This window comes from Macrobrachium rosenbergii, chromosome 27 (genome assembly GCF_040412425.1).
Source record: "Macrobrachium rosenbergii isolate ZJJX-2024 chromosome 27, ASM4041242v1, whole genome shotgun sequence".
Taxonomy (NCBI): domain Eukaryota; kingdom Metazoa; phylum Arthropoda; class Malacostraca; order Decapoda; family Palaemonidae; genus Macrobrachium; species Macrobrachium rosenbergii.
Window position 1 is genome coordinate 15,860,150 of NC_089767.1, and position 12,500 is coordinate 15,872,649.

General features: G+C 36.7%; 1 protein-coding gene across 3 annotated transcripts in view; it reads right to left on the bottom strand.

The window, feature by feature from the left end:
* LOC136853430 (signal peptide, CUB and EGF-like domain-containing protein 1) overlaps nt 1-7,104 on the bottom strand; it is a 185,120-nt gene extending 178,016 nt beyond the window's left edge. For 2 of the 3 annotated variants that reach the window (XM_067128985.1, XM_067128983.1), the window contains exon 1: nt 6,677-7,103. In XM_067128985.1, the coding sequence (XP_066985086.1) occupies nt 6,677-6,740 (64 nt within the window). In that variant the 5' untranslated portion in view covers nt 6,741-7,103. Of the gene's footprint in view, nt 1-6,676 lie in introns of all 3 variants that reach the window. The other variant, XM_067128982.1, reaches the window with a different exon arrangement.
* Between the last annotated feature and the right edge of the window lie 5,396 nt (nt 7,105-12,500).

Below are 12,500 nucleotides of genomic sequence, written 5' to 3' on the forward strand. Positions count from 1 at the left end.
CAACATATTCTCCTTTCTTTCCAAAGTCACAAACCACCTCAAAACTCCTACAGTAGGTCCATCCTTACGCATATGCTAACCTTTTTACCACCTGTACCGTTCTCAACATTTCTCGTCTTTGCAATTCTTCTTAGACCATATTTGCAAAACCAATTACTCACTCAGCAGCCTCAACCCTTTTCCTTCTCATTCCTATCCAGAATCTATAAAGGAAAGTTGGATCAGCTAACCCATCATAAAGGTCAAACTTGCTTTCCCAGACACTTCCCAATCTTTTGCACACACCTTGCTACCTGCCCTAATTCACTTATTCTGCGACCCCCGTAGGGTGAAAGCGCCGTCAGTGCACTTCACGCGGTGCACTGTAGGTATTACTCAAAGGTTCTTTGCAGCGTCCCTTCGACCCCTAGTTGCGACCCCTTTCGTTCCTATCACTGTACCTCCGTTCATATTATTTTTCTCCCATATTACATTCCACTCTCTCCTAACAGTCGTTTCATAGGTTTTCCTCACGTTACAGCTTTCAAACCTTCTTTACTCTGTTTCCCTTTCAGCGCTGAATGACCTCATGGATCCCAGCACTTGGTCTTTAGCCTAAATTTCATATTCTAATTCCTATTCTGTGACTCACGTCTTCTCTCATTCTAATTATTTCCTTATTCACTACCAAATACCACTATGAGATTATTGCTTCCATTCTTCCGCCATCGTATTAATATTCAATGTTTCATCTTCCTACTTTGCATTTACTTGTATAATCTTAATTTTGCTCATATTTGCTCTAAACCTTCCCAGCCTGCAAACGTTTGTAGCTTTTCCCACTAAATTATGTAGCTTCTAGTCATTATCCCTAATTGTTACTGTATCATCCACAAACACTAACCATTCCAAACCCCATTTGCACCTTATTTTCTTATCTTCTATTTCTTATCTATCACCTATACCTTCCTACAATTGACCAATTATTTATCTCACCTGTTCCTTCAGACTCTTTCCTTCATCCAGGACATACCCTGATCAGTCACTCAATCTTACTGTGGTCACTGTATTTCAGCATGTTAACTTGTGATCCCATCAACACCCGGTGTCTTTCCATTCTTCAATCTTCTAATCTCTTTATGTCCTAAACAGTTACTTCCACAATTATCCTCAAGCTTACACTGTCACATTCCGCTCATTCATCTCTTCCTCTTCTATCTTCCACATTCAATAAATCTTCAAAATACTCACTCCATCGACCTTGGGCTGCATCGAGTTCAGATATTATCAGGCTCTCCATGGGCCTGTTTTCAGCGATCCATTTTTTCAGTAAACTTTCTGCGTTTTCTTTTTTATTTTTTGCTTTCTTTTTCTCTCCCACTTTCTTCTTGATTACTCCATTCTGCCTCCTTTATGTCTGTTTATATCTTTCCTCTTTTGTGTAACTGCGCCTCATATAGTCTAGGTTTTCCTTACCGGACCTCTCATTTCTTGATCCCACTACTTGGTGTTTTTACTCCTTCTTCCTAGCTTCTTACACCCACAATCTTTCCCTGCTGACGAGTACTCCACCATGAAATTGTACATACAACTTATATAATCCATGCTCTTCTCCATTCTTATCAATATCACTTGTTTCAATTACATTTGCATTGACCTTTTCACCCCATCTCCTCCATTTTAGACTGCTAACTATCCTGACTTTCACGTTAACCAAATATTGACCAGATATACCTTCAGCCACGGTATTTACATTTGTCAACTTGCTTTTTCATGTACTCTGTAATTACACACAGCTCTGTAGTACTATTTTTCCATTCCTAAGTATGCTCATGAAACCAAATATTTTAAATAATCGAGCCCCTTTCCAATCACATTTCCTCCAATCTCCATTCTCATTTACCCTAGGAACATCTATACCCACTATTAACTAAGTATTTTCCTTTTTGACTTACCTTTGCATTTAAATCACCTAGCGCAGTCACTTTTTCATGTGCCAGACCCAGCCAGGTACAGATTCAGATTCAGATTCCAAAGACATTGTCTTTAAATGTCGTTCTTTTCCGCTCATGAACTTTATGCACTCAACATGAAAAGTTTTTATCCTGCCACACTCAACCTTAATCATGCACTCGCCGAGCAAACACATTTGACAGATCACTTGTGAATTTACATACCTTTAGAATACGTATGTACTGTACAAGCAAGATCTTCCATTGATTGTTGGAGACTTTAGATGGGACCAGATCTGCTATCTTTGCTAAACGTGTGTTTTTGACGTTTTGCTAAGATCAGCTTTAGCTTTTACTAACTCTACCCTCAACATTGTAGTTAATGCAAATTTCTATTCTGAACGAATATATTTTAATGTAAACAGGGCTGCACCTTCTACCTGCTTTTCTTTATTCATGTATTTTTTATCCTCCATTTAACTTCATATCAATATTTATCATTGAATTTTTAGTTGGCTCCGCGCCACAGATTAAAGTCTCACTTTCATATTGAACACAAGAAAAAAAATAAAAATTCTCGTACAAAATCACGGAAAAAAATAAAAGGGTTGAAAAAAAAATAACGTTCATGAGACGTCTTTTGATATTGTACTCCTGCATATTCAGCTTGAACTCGTGTTCTTCTGAAGGAGACGGCGTAGTAGTCTTCCTCTATGTTAGGAGTCTAATGACGATCCATGCCATGCTCGTCGTAGCTCGGAGCTATGAGAAGCCCTTGCAAGAAAATGCTGATTCCAGACTCCACAGGCCTGTGCTGAGCCTTCGCTGTTTAGCCATTCTGTTGTACTCTCGTTTTCTTTCGCTTAGGGGCCTCGGTCATACTCTGGACTGTTCATTTACTAAGATTTCTCACTAAAAATTTCTTTGCAAATTATTAAGAGATTAATCTTCACTGTTGTCTCTACGGTAATGTGAAAATTATAAGAAAATTTGATTAAAATACATACGTTTGCAGTACACGAATCGTATCGTAAACAATACCTTACATCTTCGGTAATTAGATGTTGAAATTAATGGCGGGGTTGTGAGGAGAATTATCAACTAAACCTCAAACTTCTTTGTGAGAGTCATGCGTGGTATTCTAGCAGGAATGAGAGTTCGTGTTCCAAATACATGACCGAGAACAGTACTGCCTCAGCTGGCCATCTAGAATCTGTTCAGAGCTGGTCTAAAGAATATGGTTTCGTTCTGCCACGAAATGATTAAAATGACAAAGGCATTCGTCATTTAACGATTTAACTTTAATAAGTTTGAAATGATAAAATGTAATTCTAAAAAGGTCATCATTTTAAGAAACTAAAAAGGCAGAGCGTTCTAGGAGAAAAGACGGAGTGATCGAAACAAAAAGAATGATATCGAAAATACCTGAAACAACAGACGTTTCTTATCAGCTCCCGCATCGCTGTTTCAATTGGCTATGTGAATATTACATCTGCCAGGAGGTACGGACTGAAACTGGCTTCAGTTTAGCGTTACAATTTTTTTTTCTAGTTTCTGATTCATCTTCGAGTTGCAGGTTAGTTTTTATTACTGTTTACACGCGAATTTAAAAGGATATGTTTTTGGTATGTACACTAAACAAAAGCGTGTCATGACTCGTTACTGCGCATGGATTTACGTTGTTTCACGTAAATTCTATTTAACCCTTCTTACGCTGATGTAAGAACTTGTGATAATTTGAGCAATTAATGAAAGACCTGACTATTTATCATTCATAACATCGGATGTGATTTATGTATGGACTGTATATATGTGCAAAATAATTACGCACCACGAATCAGAAAATATGAATACCCCTCGCTGGTTTCGGCTCGCAGTGTTTGTAACGCTGCGCTTTTTCACAGTTTACCGGTAATTTTATTTATCTCAGTGCTCTTGTCTTACTGACCCTTTATAGTCTTCCTTTTGTCCCTGATTTTTTTCTCCTGCTGTCCACATCGTCTGGTGCTCGTTGCCGCCAAGGATAACAACCGCAAGACATGAGCATCTGGACACGATCTCCTCCGCAATGCACTTTAAACATTTACTCGTCTTAAAACGCTTCGCCTTATTTAGAGACCATCCAATGAAGGGCATGGGAGGTGGGATGGGGCAGCGCGCATGCGCACTAAGAACGGAACTGCCAAGTTTCGTGTTCATAGTATGACACTCGAGTAGGTTTGCACCTCTCGTATTTCTACAGTAATTTGCAATGTCTTTAATTTGTTATTTTCTGTCCGTCTGGCTGTGTCTCCTTCTCATGAATATATGTATGTATGTATGTATGTATATATATATATATATATATATATATATATATATATATATATATATATATATATATATATATATATATATATATATATATAGCCTATATAATATATATATATATATATATATATATATATATATATATATATATATGTATGTATATATATACAGTATACATATATGTGTGCGTGTGTGTTTGTGTGTGCACTGTATATGTATGAATGTGCGTGTGCGGGGCGGAGTGTTTTGTGAGCATTCGTATGACTTTACAATTATTAGAAAACAAAGCTTTTTCTATACACATGCTTCTCTATGCTTGTCGGTAAACCTATGCTCAGTCTGATTCTCTCTCTCTCTCTCTCTCTCTCTCTCTCTCTCTCTCTCTCTCTCTCTCTCTCAGTCACAAACTATCACCCAATGAAAGAAAAGTTTACAGTCTACATGTCACCAAAGTAAACAAAGCGAACATCTCTGCAATCTCCCGGTAAAACAAACAGGTTGTAAAATTAGAAGAAACGTGTGAAAAAATTGCATAAGAAATAAATGATATATACATACACACATATATATGTGTGTGTGTGTATGACTGTATGTATGAATGTATATGAGTGTGGTTGTAAAATGGCCATATTTACTCTAATTTCTTTATTAAAGGAGACTAAATTCCGTATATATATATATATATATATATATATATATATATATATATATATATATATATATATATATATATATATATATATATATATATGTGTGTGTGTGTGTGTGTGTGTGTGTGTGTGTATATATACAGAATATATATATACGGTGGATTTTAGTCTGGTTTGTTAAGGATATTAAAATGTAAAAATGTGGCCTTTTTATAGCCTCAACTGTTCTTTTTGAGTCTATTGCCATGAAAACGTTAGATACTACAGTTTATATTTATTTATTTATTTATTTTGGTGGCGAATGTGGCCTCTTGAACGATTGTAAATTCGGGAGTAGCTCTTTATTCGAACTTAATTCGAACATTTGCTAAATCAAACTTGAGTAAAATATGACCATACATAAATTTTGTTGGTTCAGACTTCAGATGCTGTCAAAATAAAGATCTTGCCCCTCCCCCCTTTTTTTTCTTATCAAAACATCCATTGACGAGACGAAAGCTTATCGGTATAATTTATATTTCCATTACTAAGCACAAACCTCAGCATCTATTTTTAAAACCCTACAGTCACACGTGTAGTTTTTTTTTATATTATTTAATTTTAGTTTTATCTATCACCAGTGCTCTCGAATGTCTCCAAAATATTTGGTGTCCTACAGAAAGAAAATCTATCTCATTTCGCGAATAACAAAATGTTGCTGAAGTGTTTTCTTGATTAAAATTTCAGAATACCTTTTCTGCAATAGAATCTTTCGAAGATGATTTATTTATGATTAATGTTATTTTAAGTGGCACCTAAGATTTTGAAGTCAGTCACGCTCTTTGGGCAAAAAATATAATGATACAAAAATCGCAAGAGCTGAAAATATCTCTATTTAATACATGATCAAATTATTTGCAGTTAACGAGCTTTACTATAGTAAAAAAAATAAATAAAAGAACCCTTCATATTAATGTGTTTCGTGCCGTACCTGGTTAACAAAAGTTTCTTAAAAGAAAAGCATATAGTAAAAACGGCCCTCATCACTTTTATTTTGATTTATTTTTTTACAGAATTTTTGCATTTACCATTTAGTTGGAGCTGTTTACCTCGATGTAATTTGGATCACTTGAAATTTACGGTGCCTAGACTTGCGTCTAAAAATAACATTCGTAGTTTTAGAAATGCTTTATTTTCTTCAGTACCCTTTTTCATATTTGTTTGGTTGCTCATGGGAGAAACAGATGAGATTATAATTAAATGCATCCTTTCGTAGGATCTCAATTCTGAAACTTTTACATAATACAAAAGAAGCAGGACAAAATAAGTTAACAAATTGTTTGTGTTAGATTTTCGTGTAGGTGAGCACAAACAGGGTTGGGACTCGAAAAATTTACCTTTTCTCTTGAAAAAAAAAAAAAAAACTACTTAGATCAAAGAATTCCATCGTGTTATATATATATATATATACAGTACATACTGTATAAGGTTATATAATTGCCATGACTTATTAAACAAACGACGAAGAAAAAAGAACGGGAATGAAAACTGGATAATCGAGGAGGAAGGTCGGCAGTGCCGTTCCCTATAACAAAGATTGATTGGGCATTTCTTGACTCTACAGTCTACACCCACACCTCCCCCACCCACCCCCTAGAAGGAGAGGTGCCGCCATATTGGGCGGAGGCTGAGAGGTGCCAGGGGGTTCACGGGAGGGCGGAGGGGTCACATAGGTGGAGGTATGAGGTGGGAGTGGTGGGGGAGACGATTTTTCCGAGGAGGCAGAGGAACATCTCGACCACCTACCTAATGTTAACAGGAAGAGGACGTTGAAGTAACACCCGTTCCACTCCCTTCTGCAGATGCCCATGTTGACAGAGGGTATGACACTCGGGCCCCGATTCACAAACACACATACACGGACAGACACCCGTACTTCACTTCCCTCCACCCGGTACTGGTGGTAGACCTGGAGAGGAAGGAGGTGGTGGACTGGGTCGGTGGTAGTCTCAGCGACGAGAGCCTAGGTCTTCCTTCCTCCCTCCTCCCTCCGCCTCTCCTCCCGGATGCCATGCCAAGCCCAGTCCTTTGGAGCCGTGGATATCGCACCCGAGCGGGAGACCTCACACCCGCTGCTCGAGTCTCTCTCTCCCTCTCTCTCTCTCTCTCTCTCTCTCTCTCTCTCTGATCTCTACTACTGGGCCTCCGTGGCCACCCCAGTAACAATCCCCCCCTCTCCCACCCTAGAGCAACCCATAGCCCACGTCTGGTTCATCGTAGGATATCTCACCTGTGCCACGCACCGACTAGCATTCGTACGGGCGAGGTTAAAAATTCTAAGGTGGTCTAAAACATGCTTCTATTTGTGTTTTTGTTTCCCGTGCACCCGTATTTTATTCCTAAATAATCAAATCTAAATGGCGTAAGTTACCTAGGGTTGCTCTGTTGCAGTCAATTCTTATAATTATTTGTTCGTTAAAAATAAGATACCCAAACACGATATTGCACCCATCATATTTCAACTAATATGGCTTTATTCTTGTTGTTATTCATGTTCTTGGCTTTGAATAACTTAGACGTAAATGGGAATACTACAGCCTCCTTTACAACATCCCAGGACACATACACACACGCACACACACACATGCGCAATAGCAAATTGCTCCCTGATCCAGCAACAACCAGGGAATGATTCTATTTCATTTTTTCGAAACTGCAATTTTTGTTGGAAACTGAGGAAGATCTTATCAGAATTGCTTTAGCAATTTTAAAAGATTCTTTAATAATTACTAGCCTCATACTGACCTCCGGCGCCCTCAATATGAGAAGGGGTCATTAATACATTTCTTTTTATAATGAGTAACATATTCGCTGAGAGCAAAATAAGACTAAATCTCACGAAACAAATAAAAGTTTTAGCCTTTACTGATCAATGTAAAGCGTTTATTGATGTTAGAGTTGTATCATACGTGTGCGCAATATAGACAACCATGCTTAGTCATACATATCAATATGCGAATACATCCAAAGCACAGTGCAGGATCACATAATGAACACATGCACACATGTAATGCCAAGGGCAGTAACACAAGCATCATTGTACTTGGTCAGTAATTGGATGGGTTTTTGCCAAGAAATGCCAAAAGCTGTGATCATATAGACCGTTGGCCATCCGTGAGGCAGGGAATGGGGCTAGCATCCTCACCTCATGTCCTTTGAGAGGAAGTTGCTAGTCATACGCTCTTATGTTCTGGCTGTAACCCACCACAGTCGACTAGCTACATAGTGTTCTGATTCACTGTTCGGTAACAGTAGTAGAAAAACTGCAGTGTTGTAATCAAGTGTTGCTCTCAGTCTAATTTACACTTCTGGCTTCGGTAGCAGGTTAAGAATCCGTGTTATGGGCTCTTAACCTGCTACCATGGCAAGAGGACCTCTGATTTATTTACAAACTCAAAGTCATTAATCTGTACGCTGAGTCTGCTTTTATCTCCATAAGCCCCGTAACCACCTTCGTATAATTCGTCACGTCATCAGGGTCATCAAAACGTGATTCCTTAATCATTTCAATAATATTCTCTACGCCTTTTACCTCTTGTCCTGTCTACCTCACATGCTTTTCGTATACCATAAAACTTTCCTTAAGTAGAATATTGTTGGCTTTCCCAAAGATTTCGAAGCAATTAGAAGCTGTTGTATCAATATAAGTGCTCAGTGGTTCCTGGTTACTAAGCGCTCACTCCACAAAAAGTTGCAGGCCACTACACTATTCGCGTGAGGTGCAGGAGCATTTTGATTTTATACTGTTTTACTTTATACCCTTTCTCTTTTATACTGTTTATTGCATTATTTGCACTAATACTGATTTCCCTGTTTTTTTTTTTTACAATTATAAATGTCTTTAGCTTTACTTTATTTAACAGTACATCTTTGCAGGTGTTATAGGTACTACTCTTCTTACATGCTTTAGTCTTAGGTATTTCAAGAGCATTCGTGTAGTTCAATTCTTGATTTGGCTTTCCAGTTTCTCTTTCAGTGTCCGTTTTTCGTCTCTTCATTTTCTTGATCGCATTCCTCTCTCTGTTATCAGCATTATTTATTCCCACAACATCTGCTTTCTTAAAATTCATTGGATTTCTTTGATTTATATTATAACGAACCGTTTCATACTACCTCCTTACATTCCAATTTAGATCTGTATATAAATTATTATATATATATATATATATATATATATATATATATATATATATATATATATATATATATATATATATATATCCTGACTTGTGTTCTTTCTATTTATGTTTAGGTTTAGTTTAAAGCTGTCACTCCTCTAGGTTGGTCGTTAATCTTTTGTTCTGTAACCCCCCCTTTCACAGTTTTCAATTTCAGTTTACTGCATATTCTGTTAACTTCATTTTAATGTAATGATTTTTAAAACTTTTGTTCTCTAATTTTAATGTTTGTGTACATTTGTGAAAATTTTGTATGAATAATTTTTAGCCTTTATTTTTAGCTTTTACGATTTTACAAAGAATTTTATTTCTTATTTTAACAGCCCTGATGATGTAATTAATCCGATAATTACGAAACGTTGGAATAAAGTCAGCTTGTATATCTGTGTGTCCTCTGCCCTTCATTGATGATTATATATATATATATATATATATATATATATATATATATATATATATATATATATATATATATATATATATATATGTGTGTGTGTGTGTATATATGTGTGTGTATATGTATATATATATATATATATATATATATATATATATATATATATATATATATATATATATATATATATATATATATATATTGTATTTTTTTTTTTTTTTTTGCTTGTTTATGTAGTGAGGATTGCATTAGGGTATAAAACGAGAGATTGCCATATAATTTGTTTTATTCATATTACTTTGGTGTGAATGTTAAAGGATAATGTAATTCAGTTAGCTGAAGTTATATTAGCCAAATGCGTCTACCGACTTACATTTAATAAAAAAAAAATTATTGAGGCGCAAAGGTAAATTTCCTCAACGTTATCTAACTGCAGAGTCAGCAAACATCCTTGCGAACGCCTAAGCTAATAAACTAAAACATTTTATGCTATAATGGGCATACATTATGGGTTTACATCCCGTCCTAACAATCATCTGGTCGACATAACTCTCAGCAACTGAAGTAACCACTTTTCTTGGGTCATTCCATTTCAGTGAATCAAGAAATCCTGTGCTGGGAAAGAGATGAGCAAGAAGTCGTCTCGAGATGCGTGTGAAAGTAACTTGTTCCCTCGGATGACATCGATGACGAAGGAGCATTTCGGGTATTCCCACATGAAGTGAAGGAGAAGAAGAAGAAGAAATTGTCTCTCGGATGATTCTCGAATGTAATGATGTAGTCTGTTGCTCGCCGGGGGCTCGAAGGAAAATTTCTTTTCAAAGATTTGTTGGGTAGCGTTTAAGTGAAGGACACATGGCGGTTCATACTGTCAACCATCCTCAGGACTGATTCGAATTCCTTCACGTCAATCACACCATCCTCTGTAAATAAGAGAAAGAGAGAAATATGGAGTGAAGCTCTAGGTAATGTCTACTTCCATGTATATTCGACAGATTTATGGGAGTGACTTTTTGGTTTTTCTGGCACGTGTCACAAATACCCATCTGCTCTCTGCGTGATTTTTAGAAAATAATATTCGATGATATTTTGCAACAGGTGTCGTCAAAATCCTCAGGTTTACTCTAGGATATATCTGAACATATCATTATTTTTAATATCAGTCTTATTAGTATTTTGGAAGGACACTCCCTTACAAGCATTTTTCATTAAATAAGATAGCTGCCCTGGTAGTATTGAGTTTGTATTTTCGATTCTTCTTATTACTTATTTTTTTAAGGGCCATAGCAGTGAAAGCTCTTGCCCTACATTCACCGCAACGTCTGTTGGATAAGGACTCATTTTGGTTTTTCTGTAACTTATAAGATTACAAGAATTATAGGAAACGCAAAGTAAGAGGTTAAGCATAAGATTATTGTCCCCGGGGTACCTATCGTATAATTATTAGTAATATTAACATTATTTGAAGTGACCTTTTAAAGTTACATAATTTCTGCTAGAAAACTTCACCGGCCGTTCTTTTATCCAAATTATTACAAATGCTCGTCGACATTAGTAAACTTGAACTACAGAACAGAGAGGGAAAGAAAGAAACATATAACTGTGATCACTGAGGAAGGTCTCGAGAATCGCACGTGGAAAAGCGTTTAAGCTGAGACAAACTTTATTTGTTGGTGGTAGAACTAACTAGCTCAGACGAAACCAATTTTCATGACATTTTCTTTTTATTTATGCCTGTTGAGGCACGGTCTTTTTAAACTGACGAAATACGTGTTGAACTGAATAATAAAGACGAAATTTATATGTAAAAAATATATAAACCACAAGGATTTATGAGAAGTGAATCTTTTAATACAGAAAAGTTCGAAAGTGTTTGTGAAATCAGTTTTCTTTGACTGATAATGATTAGACCATATCGCTATAGCAATGTGAATACGAATGAATATGAATGGATCTCTTGTCGCCGTGACTAAGCAGTCGAGAGCTTCTTTCTTTTATGACTGTATCAATGCTTCGATACTGAACGAATTCGTACAACAGCCAAGACAGTGATTCGTATAGAGAGACAGAGAGAGAGAGAGGGAACCAAAAATCGAAAAATAAGAGGAAAAATTTTAAAAATGAGAAGAGGGATTTGAAGAACGCTGAAAAAAGAAGAGCAAGAGAATATGAGAAGAAGCAGAAATAGAAAAATACGACAACAGAAAATAAAACAATTTAAATAGTCCAAAAGAAGAAGAAAAAAGAACCTTACCGTTGAGGTCGAGTGTGGTGAAGAGTCGTTCGAGCAATGTCTGGCTGGATCTGGGATTCCTAGGAATGACGTCTAACAGAGCCAGAAGGGCGGCTTCTTCGCTAAATTGACCTGTAGAGGAACATTACTTGATACCCACCATTCATGCAATTCTTCTTATACGCAAAATTGAAAAGAAGTAAGAGACAGACAGACACTATGATCCCAATGGTTAGCTTTTTCCCCTGGCAAAGGGTGGCTCCACAGAGAACAAAAGACAACAGTAACTGACAAGTCCAAATTTTAACTTCCCGATCGTGGATAAACCCTGTGTGCAGAAACACTTCCACAACATTAGCTGCTTCATGCACATAAACTAATGATTCATCAGCAGTGTGTCAAACCCGCCAAAAAAAGCGGATGAATCGCTTCTATCTTTCACCTACTCTTGAGTTTCTTGGATATTGAGACTCCTCAGTTATTCCAGTACCTCTTTCACCTCAACAATCCAGCGCATTTTACGTCTTAGTTTCCTCCTTTATGCTAACGCTCCAGAATTATACACTTTCCACTAACCCACAAGTCTCCATTCTTTGACAAAAGCATCTTAAACACTCTCGATCCCTCTTTTGACCAATTTTAAACGCTTATTCAGTGAACCGCCACTTTTCTCACCACTTCAGTTCTTCCTACTCTTACTCTTCTTACCCTACACAAACAGTTCACCTCAACAGCGTCAGCTCTTTCTTTTCATTATCATTC